Source organism: Triticum dicoccoides, chromosome 5A (genome assembly GCF_002162155.2).
Source record: "Triticum dicoccoides isolate Atlit2015 ecotype Zavitan chromosome 5A, WEW_v2.0, whole genome shotgun sequence".
Taxonomy (NCBI): Eukaryota; Viridiplantae; Streptophyta; class Magnoliopsida; order Poales; family Poaceae; genus Triticum; species Triticum dicoccoides.
The window spans coordinates 447015719-447040092 of NC_041388.1; the positions used below are offsets into that span (position 1 = coordinate 447015719).

Here is a 24374-nt window from a genome sequence, read left to right on the forward strand (position 1 = left end):
CCAATCTTTATGTCTCGACCATTTGGAGACTCCTTTTCATGTCCGTGATCTCATTCGGGACTTCAAACAAAGTTCACTACATCAAAACACATAAACTCATAATACGGATCAGCCTCGAATGTTAAGCATGCGGACCCTACGACTTCGAGAACTATGTAGACATGACCGAGACACATCTCCAGTCAATAACCAATAGCAGAACCTGGATGCTGATATTGGTTCCTACATATTCTATGAAGATCTTTATCGGTCAAACCGCATAACAACATATGTTGTTCCCTTTGTCATCGGTATGTTACTTGCCCGAGATTCGATCGTCGGTATCATCATACCTAGTTCAATCTCGTTACTGGCAAGTCTCTTTACTCATTCCTTAATGCATCATCCGGCAACTAACTCATTTGTCACATTGCTTTCAAGTCTTATAGTGATGTGCCTTACCAAGAGGGCCCAGAAATACCTCTTCGACAATCGGAGTGACAAATCCTAATCTCGATCTATGCCAACTCAACAAACGCCATCAGAGACACCTGTAGAGCATATTTATAATCACCCAGTTACATTGTGATATTTGATAGCACACAAAGTGTTCCTCTGGTATTCGGGAGTTGCATAATCTCATAGTCATAGGAACATGTATAAGTCATGAAGAAAGCAATAGCAATAAACTAAACGATCATAGTGCTAAGCTAATGAATGGGTCTTGTCCATCACATCATTCTCTAATGATGTGATCCCATTCATCAAATGACAACACATGTCTATGGCTAGGAAACTTAACTATCTTTGTTTAATGAGCTAGTCAAGTAGAGGCATGCTAGGACACTCTGTTTGTCTATGTATTCACACATGTACTAAGTTTCCGGATAATACAACTCTAGCATGAATATAAACATTATTATTGCCTCTAGGGCATATTTCCTTCAGTCTTGCACTTGCACTAGAGTCAATAATCTATATTACATTGTAATGATTCTAACACCCATGGAGTCTTGGTGTTGATTATGTTTTGCTCGTGAGAGAGGCTTAGTCAACGGGTCTGCAACATTCAGATCCGTATGTGTCTTGCAAATCTCTATGTCTCCCTCCTTGACTTGATCGCGGATGGAATTGAAGTGTCTCTTGATGTGCTTGGTTCTCTTGTGAAACATGGATTCCTTTGCCAAGGCAATTGCACCAGTATTGTCACAATTGATTTTCATAGGATCTGATGCACTAGGCATGACACCTAGATCAGATATGAACTCCTCCATCCAAACTCCTTCATTTGATGCTTCCAAAGCAGCTATGTACTCCGCTTCACACGTAGATTCCGCCACGATGCTCTGTTTAGAACTGCACCAACTGACAGCTCCACCATTCAATATAAATACATATCCCGTTTATGACTTAGAGTCATCCGGATCAGTGTCAAAGCTTGCATCGACATAACCATTTACGACGAGCTCTTTATCACCTCCATAAACGAGAAACATATCCTTAGTTCTTTTTAGGTATTTCAGGATGTTTTTGACCGTTGTCAAGTGATCCACTCCTGGATTACTTTGGTACCTCCCTGCTAAACTAATAGCAAGGCACACATCAGGTCTGGTACACAGCATTGCATACATGATAGAACCTATGGCTGAAGCATAGGGAATGACTTTCATTTTCTCTCTATCTTCTGAAGTGGTCAGGAATTGAGTCTAGCTCAACTTCACACCTTGTAACATAGGCAATAACCCTTTCTTTGCTTGATCCATTTGAAGTTATTCAAAACTTTATGAAGGTATGTGCTTTGTGAAAATCCAATTAAAGGTCTTGATCTATCTCTATAGATCTTGATGCCTAATATATAAGCAGCTTCACCGAGGTCTTTCATTGAAAAAATCTTATTGAAGTATCCTTTTATGCTATTCAGAAATTTAGTATTATTTCCGATCAACAATATGTCATCTACATATAATATCAAAAATGCTACAGAGCTCTCACTCACTTTCTTGTAAATACAGACTTCTCCAAAAGTCTGTATGACACCATATGCTTTGATCACACTATCAAAGCATATATTCTAACTCCGAGATGCTTGCACCAGTCCATAAATGGATCGCTGGAGTTTGCACACTTTGTTAGCACTTTTGGTTCGACAAAACCTTCTGGTTGCATCATATGTCAAGTTTTATCATACTCCCACTGTACCATAATGTACCACCTATCTCATATTCACCTGCAATCCCGCGTACAAACCATCCAGATTATTGGGAGTTAATTTCTTCCTTTTGAGAATTGCGGAGTTAAATCCTTCCTACTCGTCTTTAAAAAAACAATGGTGTATTCATTTCTCTAGGGATAATCGGTACCCACTCTTCACTCTCTATCAATTCCTGGAGCGCTTTATTGATTTTTCATACAACTTGCAAATGTATATAAATTGATAAAATTTAGTGCAAAAAATGGGAAGGCGATTATTTGCTTTGATAAGTAAACAAACCCTCTCATCTGGATTTAAAGGGCTTGGCGGCCAAAACTCTACGACCAAGTGATAACCTCGCATGAAGATTAAATGCATCTAACTATAGCTGGTGACCGCATGAAGACGCAGCTTCCAATTAGAGGAAAGAAAACCCATCGCATACATTGGATAGTGTTGTATAACAATCTGCGAGAGAGATTAAATTTGGCATTTTTCATGAACAACGGAAAAACAACGAATCTACTAATTGCACCTGGCTTAATAATAATGGATGGAGGTAATAGACACAGGTACGAGCTAGCTCAATTTACTCACTCAAGGTTTATTTTTCTTTTTTCAACAAATGTTCAGAAATTTTAAAAGTGTTTGTGAAAACTCCAAAAATTTTGAAATTTCTGAAATTATTCGCATTTTTATATTTTTTCATAGATTCTAAAAATGTTCGCGATTTCAGAAAATGTTTTTGTTTCAAATTTTGTTCAATCATTAAAAAAATGTTCATGTTTCCAAATTTGTTCCCAAATTCAAAAAATGTTCAGGGTATTTCATAAAATGTTTGGGTTTTGAAAATTTGTTCACAATTTCATAATATGTTTGCTTTTTTAGAAAACAAAATTATGTTTTCGAATTTTGTTCATAAATTCAAATAAAATTTGTGTTTTCATAATTTGTGCGTAAATTCTTAGGGGATTTATAAAATCATCGTGTTTAAAAAAAGTTCATAATTTTAGAAAATGTTCCCATTTTTCAATTATGTTCCTGTTTTTCAATAAATGTTTGCATTTTCAAGTATTTACTTATTTTGAAAAAAAACACGTTTGAAATTCAAAAAAGTTTACATCTTTGACTGCATATAGTTTATATAAGCTGAGCTGCAATCTTTAGACAACAAATTGAAGAACTACAATGGCTAGGGGCGTGGTTAACTCGCGCGATGTGTTGTGTTCGACTCCACTTAGGAATAGACTTTTGCTAGTTATTTTTATGGTTTGCCACTGCGGGTCCTTTCTTTTAATAAAAATGCGCGCTGCTATCTTAACACAAAAGTTAGAGGCTTGCACGGGTTATCAGCGCGGGTGGAGATGCTGCAGGTCACAGGTTCGACTCCCACCTGGGCCGCCTTTTTTTTTACCGGACAGAAAACTCAGCACGAGAGCGAGATGATTTTGGACGAACGAAAATTGTTGATTCCATGACGGACGAAAATATATCTCGGTCCCACAGCAAATGAAAAAAAGTGGAGAAATGAACCGTCCTTTGTTATTAGGTAAAGATTAAGGAATGCAGTTTTGACATCCATTTGCCAAATTTCATGATCATAAAATGCGGCAATTGCTAACATGATTCAGACGGACTTAAGCATCCCTACGGGTCAGAAGGTCTCATCGTAGTCAACTCCTTGAACTTGTCGAAAACCTTTGGCAACAAGTCGAGCTTTGTAGACTATAACATTACCGTCAGCGTCAGTCTTCTTCTTGAGATCCATTTATTTTCTATGGCTTGCCGATCATCTGGCAAGTCAACCAAAGTCCACACTTTGTTCTCATACATGGATCCCATCTCAGATTTCATGGCCTCAAGCCATTTCGCGGAATCTGGGCTCATCATCGCTTCCTCATAGTTCGTAGGTTCATCATGGTCAAGTAACATGACCTCTAAAACAGGATTACCATACCACTCTGGTGCGGATCTTACTCGGGTTGACCTACGAGGTTCGTAGTAACTTGATCAGAAGTTTCAAGAACACCATCATTAGCTTCCTCATTAATTGATGTAGGAATCACTAGAACTGATTTCTATAATGAACTACTTTCCAATAAGGGAGCAAGTACAATTACGTCATCAAGTTCTACTTTCCTCTCAGTCACTCCTTTCAAGAGGAACTCCTTCTCTAGAAAGGATCCATTCTTAGCAACAAAAATCTTGCCTTCGGATCTGTGATAGAAGGTGTACCCAACAGTTTCCTTTGGGTATCCTATGAAGACACATTTCTCCGATTTGGGTTTGAGCTTATCAGGTTGAAGTTTTTTCACATAAGCATCGCAGCCCCAAACTTTAAGAAACGACAACTTGGGTTTGTTGCCAAACCAGAGTTCATATGGTGTCATCTCAACGGATTTAGATGGTGCCCTATTTAACGTGAATGCAGCCGTCTCTAAAGCATAACCCCAAAACAATAGTAGTAAATCAGTAAGAGACATCGTAGATCGCACCATATCTAATAAAGTGCGGTTACGACGTTTGGACACACCATTACGTTGTGGTGTTCCGGGTGGCGTGAGTTGCGAAACTATTCCGCGTTGTTTCAAATGAAGAACAAACTCGTAACTCAAATATTCACCTCCACGATTAGATCGTAGAAACTTTATTTTCTTGTTACGATGATTTTTCACTTCACTCTGAAATTCTTTGAAATTTTCAAATGTTTTAGACTTATGTTTCATCAAGTAGATATACCCATATCTGCTCAAATCATCTGTGAATGTCAGAAAATAATGATACCGGCCGCGAGCATGAACACTCATTAGACCGCATACATCGATATGTATTATTTCCAATAAGTCTGTTGCTCTCTCCATTGTTCCGGAGAACGAAGTCTTAGTCATCTTGCCCAGGAAGCATGGTTTGCAAGCATCAAGTGATTCCAAAAGCCCATCAGCATGGAGTTTCTTCATGCGCTTTACACCAACATGACCTAAACGGCAGTGCCACAAATAAGTTGCACTATCATTATTAAAATTATATCTTTTGGCTTCAATACTATGAATATGTGTATCACTACTATCGAGATTTAGTAAAAATAGACCACTCGACAAGGGTGCATGACCATAAAAGATATTACTCATATAGATAGAACAACTATTATTTACTGATTTAAATGAATAATCATCTTGCATCAAACAAGATCCAGATATAATGTTCATGCTTAACGCTGGCACCAAATAATAATTATTTGGGTCTAAAACTAATCCCGAAGGTAGATGTAGAGGTAGTGTGCCGATGGCAATCACATCGACTTTGGAACCATTTCCCACGCGCATCATCACCTCATCCTTAGCCAATCTTCGCTTAATCCGTAGTCCCTGTTTCGAGTTGCAAATATGAGCAACGGAACCAGTATCAAATACCCAGGCACTACTGCGAGCATTAGTAAGGTACACATCAATAACATGTATATCAAATATATCTTTCACTTTGCCATCCTTCTCATCTGCCAAATACTTGGGGGAGTTCCCGTTCCAGTGACCAGTCCCTTTGCAGCAGAAGCACTCAGTCTCAGGCTTAGGTGCAGACTTGGGCTTCTTCACTTGAGCAGCAACTTGCTTGCCGTTCTTCTTGAAGTTCCCCTTCTTCCCTTTGCCCTTCTTCTTGAATCTAGTGGTCTTATTGACCATCAACACTTGATGCTCCTTCTTGATTTCTACCTCCAAAGCCTTTAACATCGCAAAGAGCTTGGGAATCGTATTATCCATCCCTTGCATATTATAGTTCATCACGAAGCTTTTGAAGTTTGGTGGCAGTGATTGAAGAACTCTGTCAATGAAACTATCAACTGGAAGATTAACTCCCAGCTGCGTCAAGTGATTGTGGTACCCAGACATTCTGAGTATATGCTCACTGACAGAACTATTCTCCTCCATTTTGAAGCTGTAGAACTTATTGGAGACTTCATATCTCTCAATCCGGGCATTTTCTTGAAATATTAACTTCAACTCCAGGAACATCTCATATGCTCCATGACATTCAAAACGTCATGGAAGTCCCGGTTCTAAGCCGTAAAGCATGGCACATTGAACTACCGAGTAGTCATCAGCTTTGCTCTGCCAGATGTTCATAACATATGGAGTTGCTCCTGCTGCGGGTTTGGCACCTAGGGCTGCTTCCATGACGTAATTCTTCTGTGCAGCAATGAGGATAATCCTCAAGTTATGGACCCAGTCCGTGTAGTTACTATCATCATCTTTCAATTTAGCTTTCTCTAGGAACGCATTAAAATTCAATGGAACAGTAGCACGGGCCATTTATCTACAACAACATAGACATGCAAAATACTATCAGGTACAAAGTTCATGGTAAATTAAAGTTCAATTAATCATATTACTTAAGAACTCCCACTTAGATAAACATCCCTCTAATCATGTAAGTGATTACGTGATCCATATCAAATAAACCATGTCCAATCATCACGTGAGATGGAGTAGTTTTCAATGGTGAACATCACTATGTTGATCATATCTACTATATGATTCACGCTCGACCTTTCGGTCTCAGTGTTTCGAGGCCATATCTGCATATGCTAGGATCGTCAAGTTTAACCCGAGTATTCTGCATGTGCAAAACTAGCTTGCACCCGTTGTATGTGAACGTAGAGCTTATCACACCCGATCATCACGTGGTGTCTCGGCGCGAACTATAGCAATGGTGCATACTTAGGGAGAACACTTATACCTTGAAATTTAGTGAGAGATAATCTTATAATGCTACCGCCGTACTAAGCAAGATAAGATGCATAAAGGATAAACATCACATGCAATCAACATAAGTGATATGATATGGCCATCATCATCTAGTGCCTTTGATCTCCATCTCCAAAGCACCCTCATGATCACCATCATTATCGGCTTGACACCTTGATCTCCATTGAAGCATCATTGTCGTCTCGCCAACTATTGCTTCTACGACTATCGCTATCGCTTAGAGATAAAGTAAAGCAATTACATGGCGATTTCATTTCATACAATAAAGCGACAACCATATGGCTCCTGCCAGTTGCTGATAACTATTACAAAACATAATCATCTGATACAACAATTTATATATCATCATATTGACCATATCACATCACAGCAAGCCCTGCAAAAACAAGTTAGACGTCCTCTACTTTGTTGTTGCAAGTTTTACATGGCTGCTATGGGCTTCTAGCAAGAGCCGTTCTTACCTATGCATCAAAACAAGAACGATTTTTCATCAAGTGTGCTGTTTTAACCTTCAACAAGAACGGGCGTAGTCATACTCGATTCAACTAAAGTTGGAGAAACAGACACCCACTATCCACCTGTGTGCGAAGCACGGCGGTAGAACCAGTCTCACGAACGCGGTCATGTAATGTCGGTCTGGGCCGCTTCATCAAACAATACCACCGAATCTATGTATGACATGTTGGTAAGCAGCATGACTATTATCGCCCACAACTCTCTCTGTTCCACTCGTGCATATAACATCACGCATAGACCTAGCTTGGATGCCATTGTTGGGGAACGTAGTATTTCAAAAAATTTACCTATGATCACGCAAGATCTATCTAGGAGAAGCATAGCAATGAATGGGGAGAGTGTGTCCACGTACCCTCGTAGACCGAAAGCGAAAGTGTTTAGTAACGCAGTTGATGTAGTCGAACATCTTCGCGATCCAACCGATCAAGTACCGAACACATGGAACCTCCGCGATCTGCACATGTTCAGCTCGGTGATGTCCCTCGAACTCTAGATCAAGCTATGGCCGAGGGAGTGTTCCGTCAGCACGACGACGTGGTGATGGTGATGATGAAGTTACCGACGCAGGGCTTCGCCTAAGCACTACGACAATATGACCGAGGTGGAAAACTGTGGAGGGGGCACCGCACACGGCTAAAGATCAACTTGTGTGTCTATGGGGTGCCCCCTCCCCCATATATAAAGGAGGGGAGGAGGAGGAGGGTCGGCCACAAGGGGCGCGCCCAACGGGGGATTCCTACTCCTAGTAGGAGTAGGTTTCCCCCCTTTCCCAGTCCAAGATGGAGAATGGAAAGAGGAGAGAAGAGAAGGAAGGAGGGGAGGCGCCCCCTCCCCTTGTGCAATTCGGACTGGGCAAGGGGGGGAGGGGTGCCACCTCTAGACGGCCATCTCTCTTCTCAAGTAAGGCCCATTAATCCCCCGGGGGGTTCTGGTAACCTCTCGGTACTTCGTAAAATACCCGATACACTTCGGAACCATTCCGGTGTCCGAATATAACCTTCCAATATATCAATCTTTATGTCCTGATCATTTCGAGACTCCTCGTCATGTCTGTGATCTCATCCGGGACTCCGAACAACCTTCGGTACATCAAAACACATAAACTCATAATACGGATTGTCATCGAACGTTAAGCGCGCGGACTCTACGGGTTCGAGAACTATCTAGACATGATCAAGACACATCTCCGGTCAATAACCAATAGCAGAACTGTTGGGGAACATTGCAGAAAACAAAAAAATTTCCTACGGTTTCACCAAGATCCATCTACGAGTTCATCTAGCAATGAGTGATCGGATTGCTTCTACATACCTTTGTAGATCACGCGCGGAAGCATTCAAAGAACGGGGATGAGGAAGGCGTACTCGACGTGATCCAAATCACCGGAGATCCTAGCGCCGAATGGACGGCACCTCCGCGTTCAACACACGTACGGTCAGTGTGACGTCTCCTTCTTCTTGATCCAGCAAGAAGGAAGGAGAGGTTGAGGAAGATTGCTCCAGCAGCAGCATGACATCATGGTGGTGGTGGAGCTGCAGTACTCCGACAGGGCTTCGCCAAGCACTATGGAGGAGGAGGATGTGTTGGAGAGGGAGAGGGAGGCACCAAAGCATGGGGTAAGAAGTCCTCCATCTCCCCACTATATATAGGAGGGCCAAGGGGGGGCGCCGGCCCTAGGAGATCCAATCTCCTAGGGGTGTGTGGCCAAGGGAGGAATCCCTCCTCCCCAAGGCACCTAGGAGGTGCCTTCCCCCTTCGAGACTCTTCCCCTCTTGAACCCTAGGCGCATGCGCCTCTTGGGGCTGGTGCCCTTGGCCCATATAGGCCAAGGCGCACCCCCTACAGCCCATGTGGCCCCCCGGGGCAGGTGGCCCCACCCGGTGGACCCCCGGGACCCTTCCGGTGGTCCCGGTACAATACCGGTGACCCCGAAACTTGTCCCGATGCCCGAAATAGCACTTCATATATATAATTCTTTACCTCCGGACCATTCCGGAACTCCTCGTGACATCCGGGATCTCATCCGGGACTCTGAACAACATTCGGGTTACTGCATATACACATCCCTTCAACCCTAGCGTCACCGAAGCTTAAGTGTGTAGACCCTACGGGTTCGGGAGACATGTTGACATGACCGAGACGACTCTCCGGTCAATAACCAACAGCGGGATCTGGATACCCATGTTGGCTCCCACATGCTCCTCGATGATCTCATCGGATGAACCACGATGTCGAGGATTCAAGCAACCCCGTATACAATTCCCTTTGTCAATCGGTATGTTACTTGCCCGAGATTCGATCGTCGGTATCCCAATACCTCGTTCAATCTCGTTACCGGCAAGTCACTTTACTCGTACCGTAATGCATGATCCCGTGACCAGACACTTGGTCACTTTGAGCTCATAATGATGATGCATTACCGAGTGGGCCCAGTGATATCTCTCCGTCATACGGAGTGACAAATCCCAGTCTTGATCCGTGTCAACCCAACAGACACTTTCGGAGATACCCGTAGTATACCTTTATAGTCACCCAGTTATGTTGTGACGTTTGGTACACCCAACGCACTCCTACGGTATCCGGGAGTTACACAATCGCATGGTCTAAGGAAAAGATACTTGACATTGGAAAAACTCTAGCAAACGAACTATACGATCTTATGCTATGTTTAGGATTGGGTCTTGTCCATCACATCATTCTCCTAATGATGTGATCTCGTTATCAATGACATCCAATGTCCATAGTCAGGAAACCATGACTATCTGTTGATCAACGAGCTAGTTACCTAGAGGCTTACTAGGGACATGTTGGTGTCTATTATTCACACATGTATTACGATTTCCGGATAACACAATTATAGCATGAATAAAGACAATTATCATGAATAAGGAAATATAATAATAATGCTTTTATTATTGCCTCTAGGGCATATTTCCAACAGTCTCCCACATGCACTGGAGTCAATAATCTAGTTACATTGTGATGAATCGAACACCCATGGAATTCTGGTGTTGATCATGTTTTGCTCTAGGGAGAGGTTTAGTCAACGGATCTGCTACATTCAGATCTGTATGTACTTTACAAATTTCTATGTCTCCATCTTGAACATTTTCATGAATGGAGTTGAAGCGACGCTTGATGTGCCTTGTCTTCTTGTGAAACCTGGGCTCCTTGGCAAGTGCAATAGCTCCAGTGTTGTCATAGAAGAGTTTGATTGGCCCCGACGCATTGGGTATGACTCCTAGGTTGGTGATGAACTCCTTCACCCAAATTGCTTCATGTGCTGCCTCCGAGGCTGCCATGTACTCCGCTTCACATGTAGATCCCGCCACGACGCTCTGCTTGCAACTGCACCAGCTTACTGCCCCACCATTCAAAATATACACGTATCCGGTTTGTGACTTAGAGTCATCCAGATCTGTGTCGAAGCTAGCGTCGACGTAACCCTTTACGACGAGCTCTTCTTCACCTCCATAAACGAGAAACATTTCCTTAGTCCTTTTCAGGTACTTCAGGATATTCTTGACCGCTGTCCAGTGTTCCTTGCCGGGATTACTTTGGTATCTTCCTACCAAACTTACGGCAAGGTTTACATCAGGTCTGGTACACAGCATGGCATACATAATAGAACCTATGGCTGAGGCATAGGGGATGACACTCATCTCTTCTATATCTTCTGCCGTGGTCGGACATTGAGCTGAGCTCAATTTCACACCTTGCAACACAGGAAAGAACCCCTTCTTAGACTGATCCATATTGAACTTTTTCAATATCTTATCAAGGTATGTTCTTTGTGAAAGACCTATGAGGCGTCTTGATCTATCTCTATAGATCTTGATGCCTAATATATACGCAGCTTCTCCAAGGTCCTTCATTGAAAAACTCTTATTCACGTAGGCCTTAATGTTGTCCAAGAGTTCTATATCATTTCCCATCAAAAGTATGTCATCTATATATAATATGAGAAATGCTACAGAGCTCCCACTCACTTTCTTGTAAACGTAGGCTTCTCCATAAGTCTGCTTAAACCCAAACGCTTTGATCATCTCATCAAAGCGAATGTTCCAACTCCGAGATGCTTGCACCAGCCCATAAATCAAGCGTTGGAGCTTGCACACCTTGTCAGCATTCTTAGGATCGACAAAACCTTCCGGCTGCATCATATACAATTCTTCCTTAAGGAAACCATTAAGGAATGCCGTTTTGACGTCCATTTGCCATATTTCATAATCATAGATTGCGGCAATTGCTAACATGATTCGGATGGACTTCAGCTTCGCTACCGGCGAGGAAGTCTCATCGTAGTCAACCCCTTGAACTTGTCGATAACCCTTAGCGACAAGCCGAGCATTATAGATGGTCACATTACCATCCGCGTCTGTCTTCTTCTTAAAGATCCATTTATTTTCTATGGCTCGCTGCTCTACGGGCAAGTCAGTCAAAGTCCATACTTCGTTTTCATACATGGATCCTATCTCGGATTTCATGGCTTCCAGCCATTTGTCGGAATCCGGGCCCGCCATCGCTTCTTCATAGTTCGAAGGTTCACCGTTGTCTAACAACATGATTTCCAAGACAGGGTTGCCGTACCACTCTGGTGCGGAACGTGTCCTTGTGGACCTTCGAATTTCAGTAGGAGCTTGATCAGAAGTATCTTGATCATCATCATTAACTTCCTCTCTAGTCGGTGCAGGCACCTCAGGAACATTTTCTTGAGTTGCGCCATTTTCCGGTTCAAGAGGTAATACTTCATCAAGGTCTACTTTCCTCCCACTTACTTCTTTCGAGAGAAACTCCTTCTCTAGAAAGTATCCATTCTTGGCAACAAAGATCTTGCCTTCGAATCTGAGGTAGAAGGTATACCCAATAGTTTCTTTAGGGTATCCTATGAAGACGCATTTTTCCGACTTGGGTTCGAGCTTTTCAGGTTGAAGTTTCTTGACATAAGCATCGCATCCCCAAACTTTTAGAAACGACAGCTTAGGTTTCTTCCCAAACCATAATTCATACGGTGTCGTCTCAACGGATTTCGACGGAGCCCTATTTAAAGTGAATGCGGCAGTCTCTAAAGCATACCCCAAAAAAGGTAGCGGTAAATCGGCAAGAGACATCATAGATCGCACCATATCTAATAGAGTGCGATTACGACGTTCGGACACACCATTACGCTGAGGTGTTCTAGGCGGGGTGAGTTGTGAAACTATTCCACATTTTCTTAAGTGCGTGCCAAACCCGTGACTCAAGTATTCTCATCCGCGATCTGATCGCAGGAACTTGATTTTCCTGTCACGTTGATTCTCAACCTCACTCTGAAATTCCTTCAACTTTTCAAAGGTTTCAGACTTGTGTTTCATTAAGTAGACATACCCATATCTACTCAAGTCATCAGTGAGGGTGAGAACATAACGATAGCCACCGCAAGCCTCAACACTCATTGGACCGCACACATCAGTATGTATGATTTCCAGTAAGTTGGTTGCTCGCTCCATTGTTCCTGAGAACGGAGTCTTGGTCATTTTACCCATGAGGCATGGTTCGCACGTGTCAAATGATTCGTAATCAAGAGACTCTAAAAGTCCATCAGCATGGAGATTTTTCATGCGTTTGACACCTATGTGACCAAGGCGGCAGTGCCACAAGTATGTGGGACTATCATTATCAATCTTACATCTTTTGGTACTCACACTATGAACATGTGTAGTATTACGCTCGAGATTCATTAAGAATAAACCATTCACCATCGGAACATGACCATAAAACATATCTCTCATATAAATAGAACAACCATTATTCTCGGATTTAAATGAGTAGCCATCTCGAATTAAACGAGATCCTGATACAATGTTCATTCTCAAAGCTGGCACTAAATAACAATTATTATGGTTTAAAACTAATCCCGAAGGTAAATGTAGAGGTAGCGTGCCGACGGCGATCACATTGACCTTGAAACCATTCCCGACTCGCATCGTCACCTCGTCCTTCGCCAGTCTCCGCTTATTCCGCAGCTCCTGTTTTGAGTTACAAATGTGAGCAACCGCACCTGTATCAAATACCCAGGAGCTACTACGAATACTGGTAAGGTACACATCAATTACATGTATATCACATATACCTTTCGTTTTGCCGGCCTTCTTGTCCGCTAAGTACTTGGGGCAGTTCCGCTTCCAGTGACCACTTCCCTTGCAATAAAAGCACTCAGTCTCGGGCTTGGGTCCATTCTTTGGCTTCTTCCCGGCAGCTTGCTTACCGGGCGCGGCAACTCCCTTGCCGTCCTTCTTGAAGTTCTTCTTACCCTTGCCTTTCTTGAACTTAGTGGTTTTATTCACCATCAACACTTGATGTTCCTTTTTGACTTCTACCTCTGTTGATTTCAGCATTGCAAATATTTCGGGAATGGCCTTTTCCATCCCCTGCATATTGAAGTTCATCACAAAGCTCTTGTTGCTCGGTGGAAGCGACTGGAGGATTCTGTCAATGACCGCGTCATCCGGGAGATTAACTCCCAGCTGAGTCAAGCAGTTATGTAACCCAGACATAGTGAGTATGTGCTCACTGACAGAACTGTTTTCCTCCACCTTACAGCTGAAGAATTTGTCGGAGACTTCATATCTCTCGACCCGGGCATGAGCTTGAAAAACCATTTTCAGCTCTTCGAACATCTAATATGCTCCATGTCTCTCAAAACGCTTTTGGAGCCCCGGCTCTAAGCTGTAAAGCATGCCGCACTGAACGAGGGAGTAGTCATCAACACGTGTCTGCCAAGCGTTCATAATGTCTTGGTTCTGTGGGACGGGTGCATCACCTAGCGGTGCTTGTAGGACATAATCTTTCTTGGCAGCTATGAGGATGATCCTCAGGTTCCGGACCCAGTCCGTATAGTTGCTGCCATCGTCTTTCAGCTTGGTTTTCTCTAGGAACGAGTTGAAGTTGAGGACTACGATGGCCATTTGATCTACAAGACATATTGTAAAGATTTTAGACTAAGTTCATGATAATTAAGTTCATCTAATCAAATTATTCAATGAACCCCCACTTAGATAGACATCCCTCCAGTTATCTAAGTGTAACATGATCCGAGTTGACTCGGTCGTGTCCGATCGTCACGTGAGACGGACTAGTCAACATCGGTGAACATATTCATGTTGATCGTATCTTCTATACGACTCATGCTCGACCTTTCAGTCTTCTGTGTTCCGAGGCCATGTTTGTACATGCTAGGCTCGTCAAGTAAACCTAAGTGTTTGCATGTGTAAATCTGTCTTACACCCGTTGTATGTGAATGTTAGAATCTAACACCCGATCATCACGTGGTGCTTCGAAACAACGTACTGTCGCAACGGTGCACAGTTAGGGGAAACACTTTCTTGAAATTATTATGAGGGATCATCTTATTTACTACCGTTGTTCTAAGTAAACAAGATACAAAACATGATAAACATCACATGCAATTAAATAATAATAGTGACATGATATGGCCAATATCACATAGCTCCTTTGATCTCCATCTTGGGGCTCCATGATCATCTTGTTACCGGCATGACACCATGATCTCCATCATCATGATCTCCATCATCGTGTCTCCATGAAGTTGCTCGCCAAGTATTACTTCTACTACTATGCCTAACGTGTTTAGCAATAAAGTAAAGTAATTTACATGGCGTTTCTCAATGACACGCAGGTCATACAAAAATAAAGACAACTCCTATGGCTCCTGCCGGTTGTCATACTCATCGACATGCAAGTCGTGATTCCTATTACAATAGCATGAACATCTCATACATCACATATATATATCATTCATCATTCATCACAACTTTGGCCATATCATATCACAAAGCACTTGCTGCAAAAACAAGTTAGACGTTCTCTAATTGTTGTTGCAAGTTTTATGTGGCTGAAATAGGGTTCTAGCAAGAACATTTTCTTACCTACGTGAAGGCCACAACGTGATTTCTCAACTTCTATTTACCCTTCATAAGGACCCTTTTCATCGAATCCGCTCCAACTAAAGTGGGAGAGACAGACACCCGCCAGCCACCTTATGCAACTTGTGCATGTTAGTCGGTGGAACCGGTCTCACGTAAGCGTACGTGTAAGGTTGGTCCGGGCCGCTTCATCCCACAATACCGCTGAAGCAAGATAAGACTAGTAGCGGCAAGAAAGCTGACAACATCTACGCCCACAACAAATTGTGTTCTACTCATGCAAAGACAACTACGCATAGACCTAGCTCATGATGCCACTGTTGGGGAACGTTGCAGAAAACAAAAAAATTTCCTACGGTTTCACCAAGATCCATCTATGAGTTCATCTAGCAACGAGTGATCGGATTGCTTGTACATACCTTTGTAGATCACGCGCGGAAGCGTTCAAAGAACGGGGATGAGGAAGGCGTACTCGACGTGATCCAAATCACCGGAGATCCTAGCGCCGAACGGACGGCACCTCCGCGTTCAACACACGTACGGTCAGCGTGAGGTCTCCTTCTTCTTGATCCAGCAAGGAGGAAGGAGAGGTTGAGGAAGATTGCTCCAGCAGCAGCACGACGGCGTGGTGGTGGTGGAGCTGCAGTACTCCGACAGGGCTTCGCCAAGCACTATGGAGGAGGAGGATGTGTTGGAGAGGGAGAGGGAGGCACCAAAGGCGTGGGGTAAGAAGTCCTCCATCTCCCCACTATATATAGGAGGGCCAAGGGGGGGGGCCCTAGGAGATCCAATCTCCTAGGGGGGTGCGGCCAAGGGAGGAATCCCTCCTCCCCAAGGCACCTAGGAGGTGCCTTCCCCCTTCGGGACTCTTCCCCTCTTGAACCCTAGGCGCATGGGCCTCTTGGGGCTGGTGCCCTTGGCCCATATAGGCCAAGGCGCACCCCCTACAGCCCATGTGCCCCCCGGGGCAGGTGGCCCCACCCGGTGGACCCCCGGGACCCTTCCGGTGGTCCCGGTACAATACCGGTGACCCCGAAACTTGTCCCGATGCCCGGAATAGCACTTCCTATATATAATTCTTTACCTCCGGACCATTCCGGAACTCCTCGTGACGTCTGAGATCTCATCTGGGACTCCGAACAACATTCGGGTTACTACATATACATATCCCTACAACCCTAGCGTCACCGAACCTTAAGTGTGTAGACCCTACAGGTTCGGGAGACATGTAGACATGACCGAGACGACTCTCTGGTCAATAACCAACAGCGGGATCTGGATACCCATGTTGGCTCCCACATGCTCCTCGATGATCTCATCGGATGAACCACGATGTCGAGGATTCAAGCAAACCCGTATACAATTCCCTTTGTCAATCGGTATGTTACTTGCCCGAGATTCGATCGTCGGTATCCCAATACCTCGTTCAATCTCGTTACCGGCAAGTCACTTTACTCGTACCGTAATGCATGATCCCGTGACCAGACACTTGGTCACTTTGAGCTCATAATGATGATGCATTACCGAGTGGGCCCAGTGATACCTCTCCGTCATACGGAGTGACAAATCCCAGTCTTGATCCGTGTCAACCCAACAGACACTTTCGGAGATACCCGTAGTATACCTTTATAGTCACCCAGTTACTTGTGACGTTTTGTACACCCAAAGCACTCCTACGGTATCCGGGAGTTACACAATCTCATGGTCTAAGGAAAAGATACTTGACATTGGAAAAACTCTAGCAAACGAACTATACGATCTTATGCTATGTTTAGGATTGGGTCTTGTCCATCACATCATTCTCCTAATGATGTGATCTCGTTATCAATGACATCCAATGTCCATAGTCAGGAAACCATGACTATCTGTTGATCAACGAGCTAGTTACCTAGAGGCTTACTAGGGACATGTTGGTGTCTATTATTCACACATGTATTACGATTTCCGGATAACACAATTATAGCATGAATAAAGACAATTATCATGAATAAGGAAATATAATAATAATCCTTTTATTATTGCCTCTATGGCATATTTCCAACAAGAACCTGGATGCTCATATTGGTTCCTACATATTCTACGAAGATCTTTATCGGTAAAACCGCATAACAACATATGTTGTTCCTTTTGTCATCGATATGTTACTTGCCTGAGATTCGATCATCGGTATCATCATACCTAGTTCAATCTCGTACCGGCAAGTCTCTTTACTCGTTCCGTCATGCATCATCCCATAACTAACTCATTAGTCACATTGTTTGCAAGGCTTATAGTGATATGCATTACCGACAGGGCTTAGAGATACCTCTCCGACAATCGGAGTGACAAATCCTAATCTCGATCTATGCCAACTCAACAAACACCATCGGAGACATCTGTAGAGCATCTTTGTAATCACCTAGTTACGTTGTGACGTTTGATAGCACACTAAGTGTTCTTCCGATATTTGGGAGTTGCATAATCTCATAGTCATATGAACATGTATAAGTCATGAAGAAAGCAATAGCAATAAACTAAACGATCATAGTGTTAAGCTAACGAATGGGTCTTGTCCATCACATCATTCTCTAATGATGTGATCCCGTTTATCAAATGACAACACATGCCTTTGGCTAGGAAACTTAACCATCTTTGATTAACGAGCTACTCAAGTAGAGGCATACTAGGAACACTCTGTTTGTCTATGCATTCACACATGTACTAAGTTTCCGGTTAATACAATTCTAGCATGAGTAATAAAAATTTATCATGATATAAGGAAATATAAATAACAACTTTATTATTGTCTCTAGGGCATATTTCCTTCATGCCAAAGCTTCTAATTCATCAAGGATAGATGGAAGACCAAGCTTGAGTAGGGCGTTTCGGTGCCCAGGCTCATCCGCACCCGGTTAGAAAAAAAATAAAAAAAATAAAAAAAATTCAAAAACTTCCGATTTTTTTGTGCAGTAGACAATTTGATGTGTGATGCCCGCTCCAAATTTCAAGTCATTTGGATATTTGAGCAGCCCTCAGCAAAAAGACAAATCGAGCGAAAACACTACATGAACAGTAAAAAAATTTACAGACCCCAATTTGTCTTTTTTGCTGAGAGCTCCTAAGATGTCCAAATGATTTAAAATTGGAGCGGACCTCACGCATCAAATTGTCTACCGCACAAAAAGTTGGACTATTTTAATTTTTTTTTTCTAGTATTTGTTTTGATTTTTTTCGTCAGCGCCGGTGCAGAGATGAATTTTCGGACGAAGCGTCTCCTTTTTGAGAATACCCACCGTGTGCCTAGCCCAGCCACCAAGTAATTTACGTAAAAGTTCTCAACAAACCTACATGTCAGTGATCAAATGATAGGCTAAAGTAGATCAGGGAAGTTGTGTCTGACATGGAGTTGGAGGAGCGGAAACGAAGTGGAAGCTGGGGCACCATTACTCTATCATTATTTCTGGGTGTACGATGCACGAGCAGGGAATGAAGAGCTGTGTTTTATTACCACTCCTTTATTCTCTTCTCGGAAGGCAACTATGGCGAGGGTTTCTCTCCACGAACTGCACCGAACAGCCAATGGGTTTGCCTCTTCTCTGCGTGCCACTATGGCGGCCGGTGTGTAAGGGGAATCCTGGTGCCTGTTTCCGTGAAGCAGGTAAGTGGTTTAGTCCTTGCAGAGGTGGCGCTTGAATGGATAGCAATATTTTTAAGTCGGTTTTTCGGATTCTGATCTTCCTCAAGTTTGTTTGTTGGGACGAATACGATGGAGCCCCAACATCGATTCGTCCCATCTCCTTGGGCAACAAGGTTAGGGTTTTTCGCCCTTAATATGCGACACGAAGATTTAGTATTAGGTTCTTTAAATGGATTCAACGGCTCAACGACGACCACTGCTGCTCTTTAGAGCATCTCTAGTCATGCCCCCAACAAGGCCTCCCAGGCGAGTTTCGGTCGCCGGCATCAAAAAATCGGCCCAGTCGTCCCAAGGGCCCAATTTTCGCCGGCTCGGGCCGAAATTGGCGCCGGCGGACCCAACCCGACCCCGGCGTGCTGGGAGGCGCTCGGGGGCGCAGGGCGAATTGTTTTTGGTGCGAAAGAGCCGCGGGCCCTCCATGCCAGCGACTCGTCTCGCTTCTCGCCGCTTCGCGTCCTCATCGCCTCATTTCCCGCGGCGAATCAATGCCAAAGCTGCCGCGCTTTGCCGCGCCGGTCAGCATCCGCCATTGATGCCTCATGGGCGGCGCAGTGAAAACGAGACAACGCGCGTCCCCTCGCATGCCACGCGTAACGCGGCGGCCACGCGTACGCGTGGCGCCTCCGCCTCCATAAGCCGACCCCCAGCGCGCCGGTGGCACGCACAGAGTCTCCACCGCCGATGCTGCCTTTCTCCCCCTTCCTTCCTCTCCTCTGGCTGTCTCCAGCTCAAAGAATGGTCGAACGCTTCCCAGGCGACGGCGCGGCGGCGAACGGCTTCCGCCGCCGCCACCTTTACGAGCACGAAGCTCGGCTCCTCTTCGAGGCTGAGTACCCGGTCCCGCCGGACATGCGGGTGCCCGGGGCCTGGAGAATCAGCGCCAGGGGGGTCCCGGTGCCGCCACCACCCACCGGGGCGGCGCGCCGCACGGAGATCGCGCGTATCCGCTCCTCCCTGCCGCGGGCGGCAGGGAGGGGCCACGCTACGTCCCCGAAAGCCCGCTTTGGGAGCCATACTTCCGCTGCCGCCACGCCGAGCAGCTCGAGGCCACCAACGGCGTCGTTCCCTCCGGCAGGCTCAACTCCGAGGGGCGGCGCTGATGGTGGGGCGTGCCCGGACGCACGCTGGAGGCCGTCCTCGAGTACATCGAGGGTGGCAACAAGCCGAGGCTGGAGTACCCCTCCCCCCCCCGGTCCTTCTCTCGCCGCCGTGGGAGCTCGTGGACGCCGAGGCGCATGGACTTGGGGGCGTTCGCAGCTCTGGCGTCCCCATCGACGACTCCGCCCTCGCCTCTGGCCGCCTCGTCCTTGTCAGGCCGAAGCCGGAGCCCGGCCTCCCCGCGGAGTACGAGGAGATAGCCCGGCGCGGCATCTCCGACGAGGACGCCATGCAGTGGGTGCGGGACGACTACCTCCGCGAAGAGATGGTCCGGCAGCACCGGGCCTTGGAGGAGATAGCCGCCCGCAAACGTGAGCGCGAGGACTAGCACGGCGTCGTGGTCCTCGACAGCGACGATGACGACGACGCCCCCGGACCGTCCAATCCGCCGCGCCAACAGGGGGAGGGTTGCAGCAGGGACGGCGGCCGCGGCCGAGGCGACGACGACGACGACGACGACAGCGGCGACTACATGCGGTTCTACAGCCTCCTCGGCATGTAGATCTGCAAGGGCGGCGGGCGGCGAGGAGCAGCGAGGGAGACGGCAAGGAGCAACCTAGTAGCTTTTTTTTTCCTTTTTGTAAAATATTTTAAATATGAACGGACTCGCCGAAGTTTGGTTAAATTTGCGCCGTGTTTGTGCCGTAATTTATATTAAAAAAAACGTGGACGCCGTGACTGGGGGGCATCATGCCCCAGCGCTTCGTTTATCGCCTGTGCGCCCCCCGGGGGCGATTTTTAGCGCCTCCTGGGGAGCCAACGGCTGGAGATGCTCTTAGGGACACGTGCACGAAGACTTTCGGCTGTCATTGACAAGGTCTGGCTGGTGCTGGTATCATAGCAGTATAAGCAGCTCTTTTTGGTGGCAGCAGTGGTTATTCGTGGTCAAAAACCTCTAGTTGTTATGCTTGGAGTGCTTTGTACTTTTGGTGAACATTTATAATAGACGTGGGCCATTTTCGTGAAATTAGTAATAGCAGTTATTATTTAACAGTGCATGCACATATGGGAAACATAGTACGAGTATACTGAGCGCGCACCTGACTAGCGTATATATTTTTTGTTAAGTTGGACATTTCAGTGTTGTGAAACAAAAATACTACGTTTTTTGAGGGGTAACAAAATACTAAGTGGGGCAATGAAGTAGTTAGGTAGCCAATAGCCCAGGCCGCAATTTCATCAATTAGATTTTTGCAGTAATACTACAATAATCTGGTGTTTCTTGTTCTACACCGATAAAAGAAGCAAAGCTCTCCAACTTCATTTCGAAAACTAAAACCGCTACGAGAGGGTGCAATTCGCCACACAAGGTTAATTTTAAGCATCAAAGCACACAATCATGTTATTGAAATATTGGGGAGAAACTGCTACGTTCATGCTCGACTGCATACTAAATTACTAATAGAAGAAACTAATTAGTGGTTTAAGCAAGACATACAGTACATCATAACACGAGTCTTCCGTTTCCTTGACTACATTCTTCATTTTCCGTGCCTTTTCCAGCATTACCTACCAACCATGGAGCAGTATACCCAGAGTGCCAGAGAGACGGCATCTGAAAGCAGCACTGGTTCGTGTACGTGTCTCCGGCGTGTCAAAGATACTTGAGCAAGTCGTCTAGGCTATGATCCTGAAAAATGTAGTGCGTGCAACAGAAATTAGTACTAAGCAGAAGGAAGAGCAGTAATTGGTGATACCATATGGGTTACAACTGCTTACACCATCTTTTTGAGCCCAGTTTTTCACAACTGCCTCCACAGTTACAAAACTAGCGGCCAATCCACTCGTATTATCACCGTACTGATTCACTCCAACGACATGACCATTGACGATAACAGGTCCTCCTGAGCATCCACTCATCGTTGCGCACTCATGCCTAATACGTTCCGTCCATTCAATGTTTTTAGTTATCCTGACTGGTGGCCCACTTTGAGAAAGAAATGTAAGCTATATTAGTGTACTGCGAGTCAATAAAATTAACGTTTGCCCAAAGCTAGACAAGGGGGAGAGGCTTACACAATGGTTCCACCACATGCTCCAGGCTTCACGAGAATAGGACCCTTAGTCTTTGCCAACTTATCTGGATTGTAGTATGCCACTAACACGGCGGCGGTGCCAATTGGTAAGTCTCTTTCACGGGAAAATCTCAGAGCCGGATACCCATCAGGCACTCCCGACACAGCGATAGCTGCTAGGTCTTTGAAGTTATCCCGGTGGCGTATCTCACACTCGAGCTCCCGGTCTAACCCAGGTAGTCTAATGCATAGCTTGTCATTCTTAGCAGGCTCGAAAAACTCGACGACATGGTCGGCTGTCATAACAAGTGCTCTACTGTGTTCTGTTGCTTCCCTGGCGATGAAACCGCTGCCGGCTAAAGTCCCGTTCTTCTGATGTATCACTACAGATGCAACACTCTTGTGGTGATTTCTAAGTGTGGTTTGAGTCAACTCCGCATGGCTGGCCATGTTCGACACTAGGTAAGAGTTAACCTGGAAAGTAATATTCTAACCATATGAATATCATCTCTAAAATAAGCATGATTACAGGGCAAGATGCAAATGTACATAAACCCAAGCAAAGCGCCACCACCTTCTCAGCATGCGACTTTAGCGCGGCATGCTTGGTGAAACTGATGATTAGAGGATGGTTAAAAATATAAAAAATTATGATTACATGGCTTGTTTCCCAAGGGTATACGGAGGGTGAGAGATTCTACGGAAAGAGGAGGGAGTATGTTTGTATGAATGTATCCTGCAACCCAGAGCTAAAAAAACAAATGGTGCGACCCAAGTGTCTCTTTGTAAGCAAAGTGTCCACTAATTTCACGAATAAAAACACTAAAGTTACTAATATGAAAGAAAAAAAATCTGTAAAAATAGATATAGACCAGGAAACCCTCGCTTCTCAATGAATAGGCAGGTACAGCATGTTTCTTATATATATAAGTTTATCAGAAGAAAGCAACCAGGGAAAAAACAGATTGCACATGATGCATCATTCCCCTATAGCTTTTTTTTTGCGGGGTCATTCCCCTATAGCTTCTATAGCTAGTTCAAGCTGTGCTTACCTCACCTAGCTGGCTAGCTGCTTCCTGCCCCGCTCCTTCTCGGCCTCTCCTCTTTTTCTGTAATAACAAAGATAAAAGATGAGTTAAACAAAAACTGGAGACCAAAACAGATACGTTGTTGTTAACTGCTAAGTGCGGGCTTGTGGCCTATGACATGATACTTTGCCCTAGCTACCATATGCAAATGCATTGCTATAGGTACTATAGTTGAACTTCTTTCACAGAAGAAAACAGCTACGCTCTCGATTTGGAGACACTTACTTCCCTCTTTTCTTCTTCGATAGGCTAGATGTGCTTACCCTCCCTCCGGATCACCTCTTGCTATTCTCATGGCTCATGCTTCCCCTCCTTTAAACGAGAGAAGTTGTGTTGTGAAAGGAGAGAGAGCTGAGAGAGGCTGGGTCGTGAGGGTGGAGTAAGTGCGGAAATGAATGCGGCAGATCAATGTAGCTGGGCGGTAGGTACGTACCTTTCAATCCATGCTGCTTTCTTCTGGGCTTAGTAGTGGCTATGAAAAAGGTGGTAGTCAAAGTATCGGAGTGGGAAGTAGCTATAGCTTCACCATAAACGGCTTATATATGCGAAAATGCTCTTTAGAGCTCGAGCTCCATGGAGCCCGGGTTTGACTTGGTCAAAATTCAAACTTTCACGTTTCAAAAAAATTTGAAAACAAATACACACATACTTAGAGACATAAAGCATATGTCTGTAAATTTTCAGGACAAAACACCTTAAAATGAGTGCTACACAAAAAGAACAAATCTGAGACTTTTTAGTAGATGCATTATTCATCCTCAAAGTCTATGAATTTGTCTTTTTTGCACAGATCGCATTTTAGGGTATTTCATCCTCAAACTTCACATACATACACATAACATCCTTGTTTACTTGTATGATTTTTTTCAGATTTTTTTGAAATTGAAAAATTCGAATTTTGAATTTTTCAAAAAATCCGGCCTTCATGGAGGCCGAGCTCCAAAACGCCCTACTTATATATGGATGTTTTATACTAGAAAAAAGCACGCTCGTCATCTAAATACGTTTTGACTTCAACGTGGCTGGAGGCTTCAACGTGGGGAGAAAACCACCCGAGCAGACAATT

At 44.7% G+C, this 24374-nt stretch overlaps 1 protein-coding gene across 1 annotated transcript; it reads right to left on the reverse strand.

The window, feature by feature from the left end:
• Positions 1-21566: 21566 nt before the first annotated feature.
• LOC119297612 lies at positions 21567-23654 on the reverse strand. The gene is made up of 5 exons (XM_037575337.1): positions 23534-23654; positions 23273-23329; positions 22222-22694; positions 21925-22132; positions 21567-21835 (listed from the first exon to the last, which is right to left on the reverse strand). The coding sequence occupies exons 3-5, from the start codon at positions 22668-22670 to the stop codon at positions 21800-21802; spliced, it is 693 nt and encodes a 230-aa protein (XP_037431234.1). The 5' UTR covers positions 22671-22694; positions 23273-23329; positions 23534-23654; the 3' UTR covers positions 21567-21799.
• Between the last annotated feature and the right edge of the window lie 720 nt (positions 23655-24374).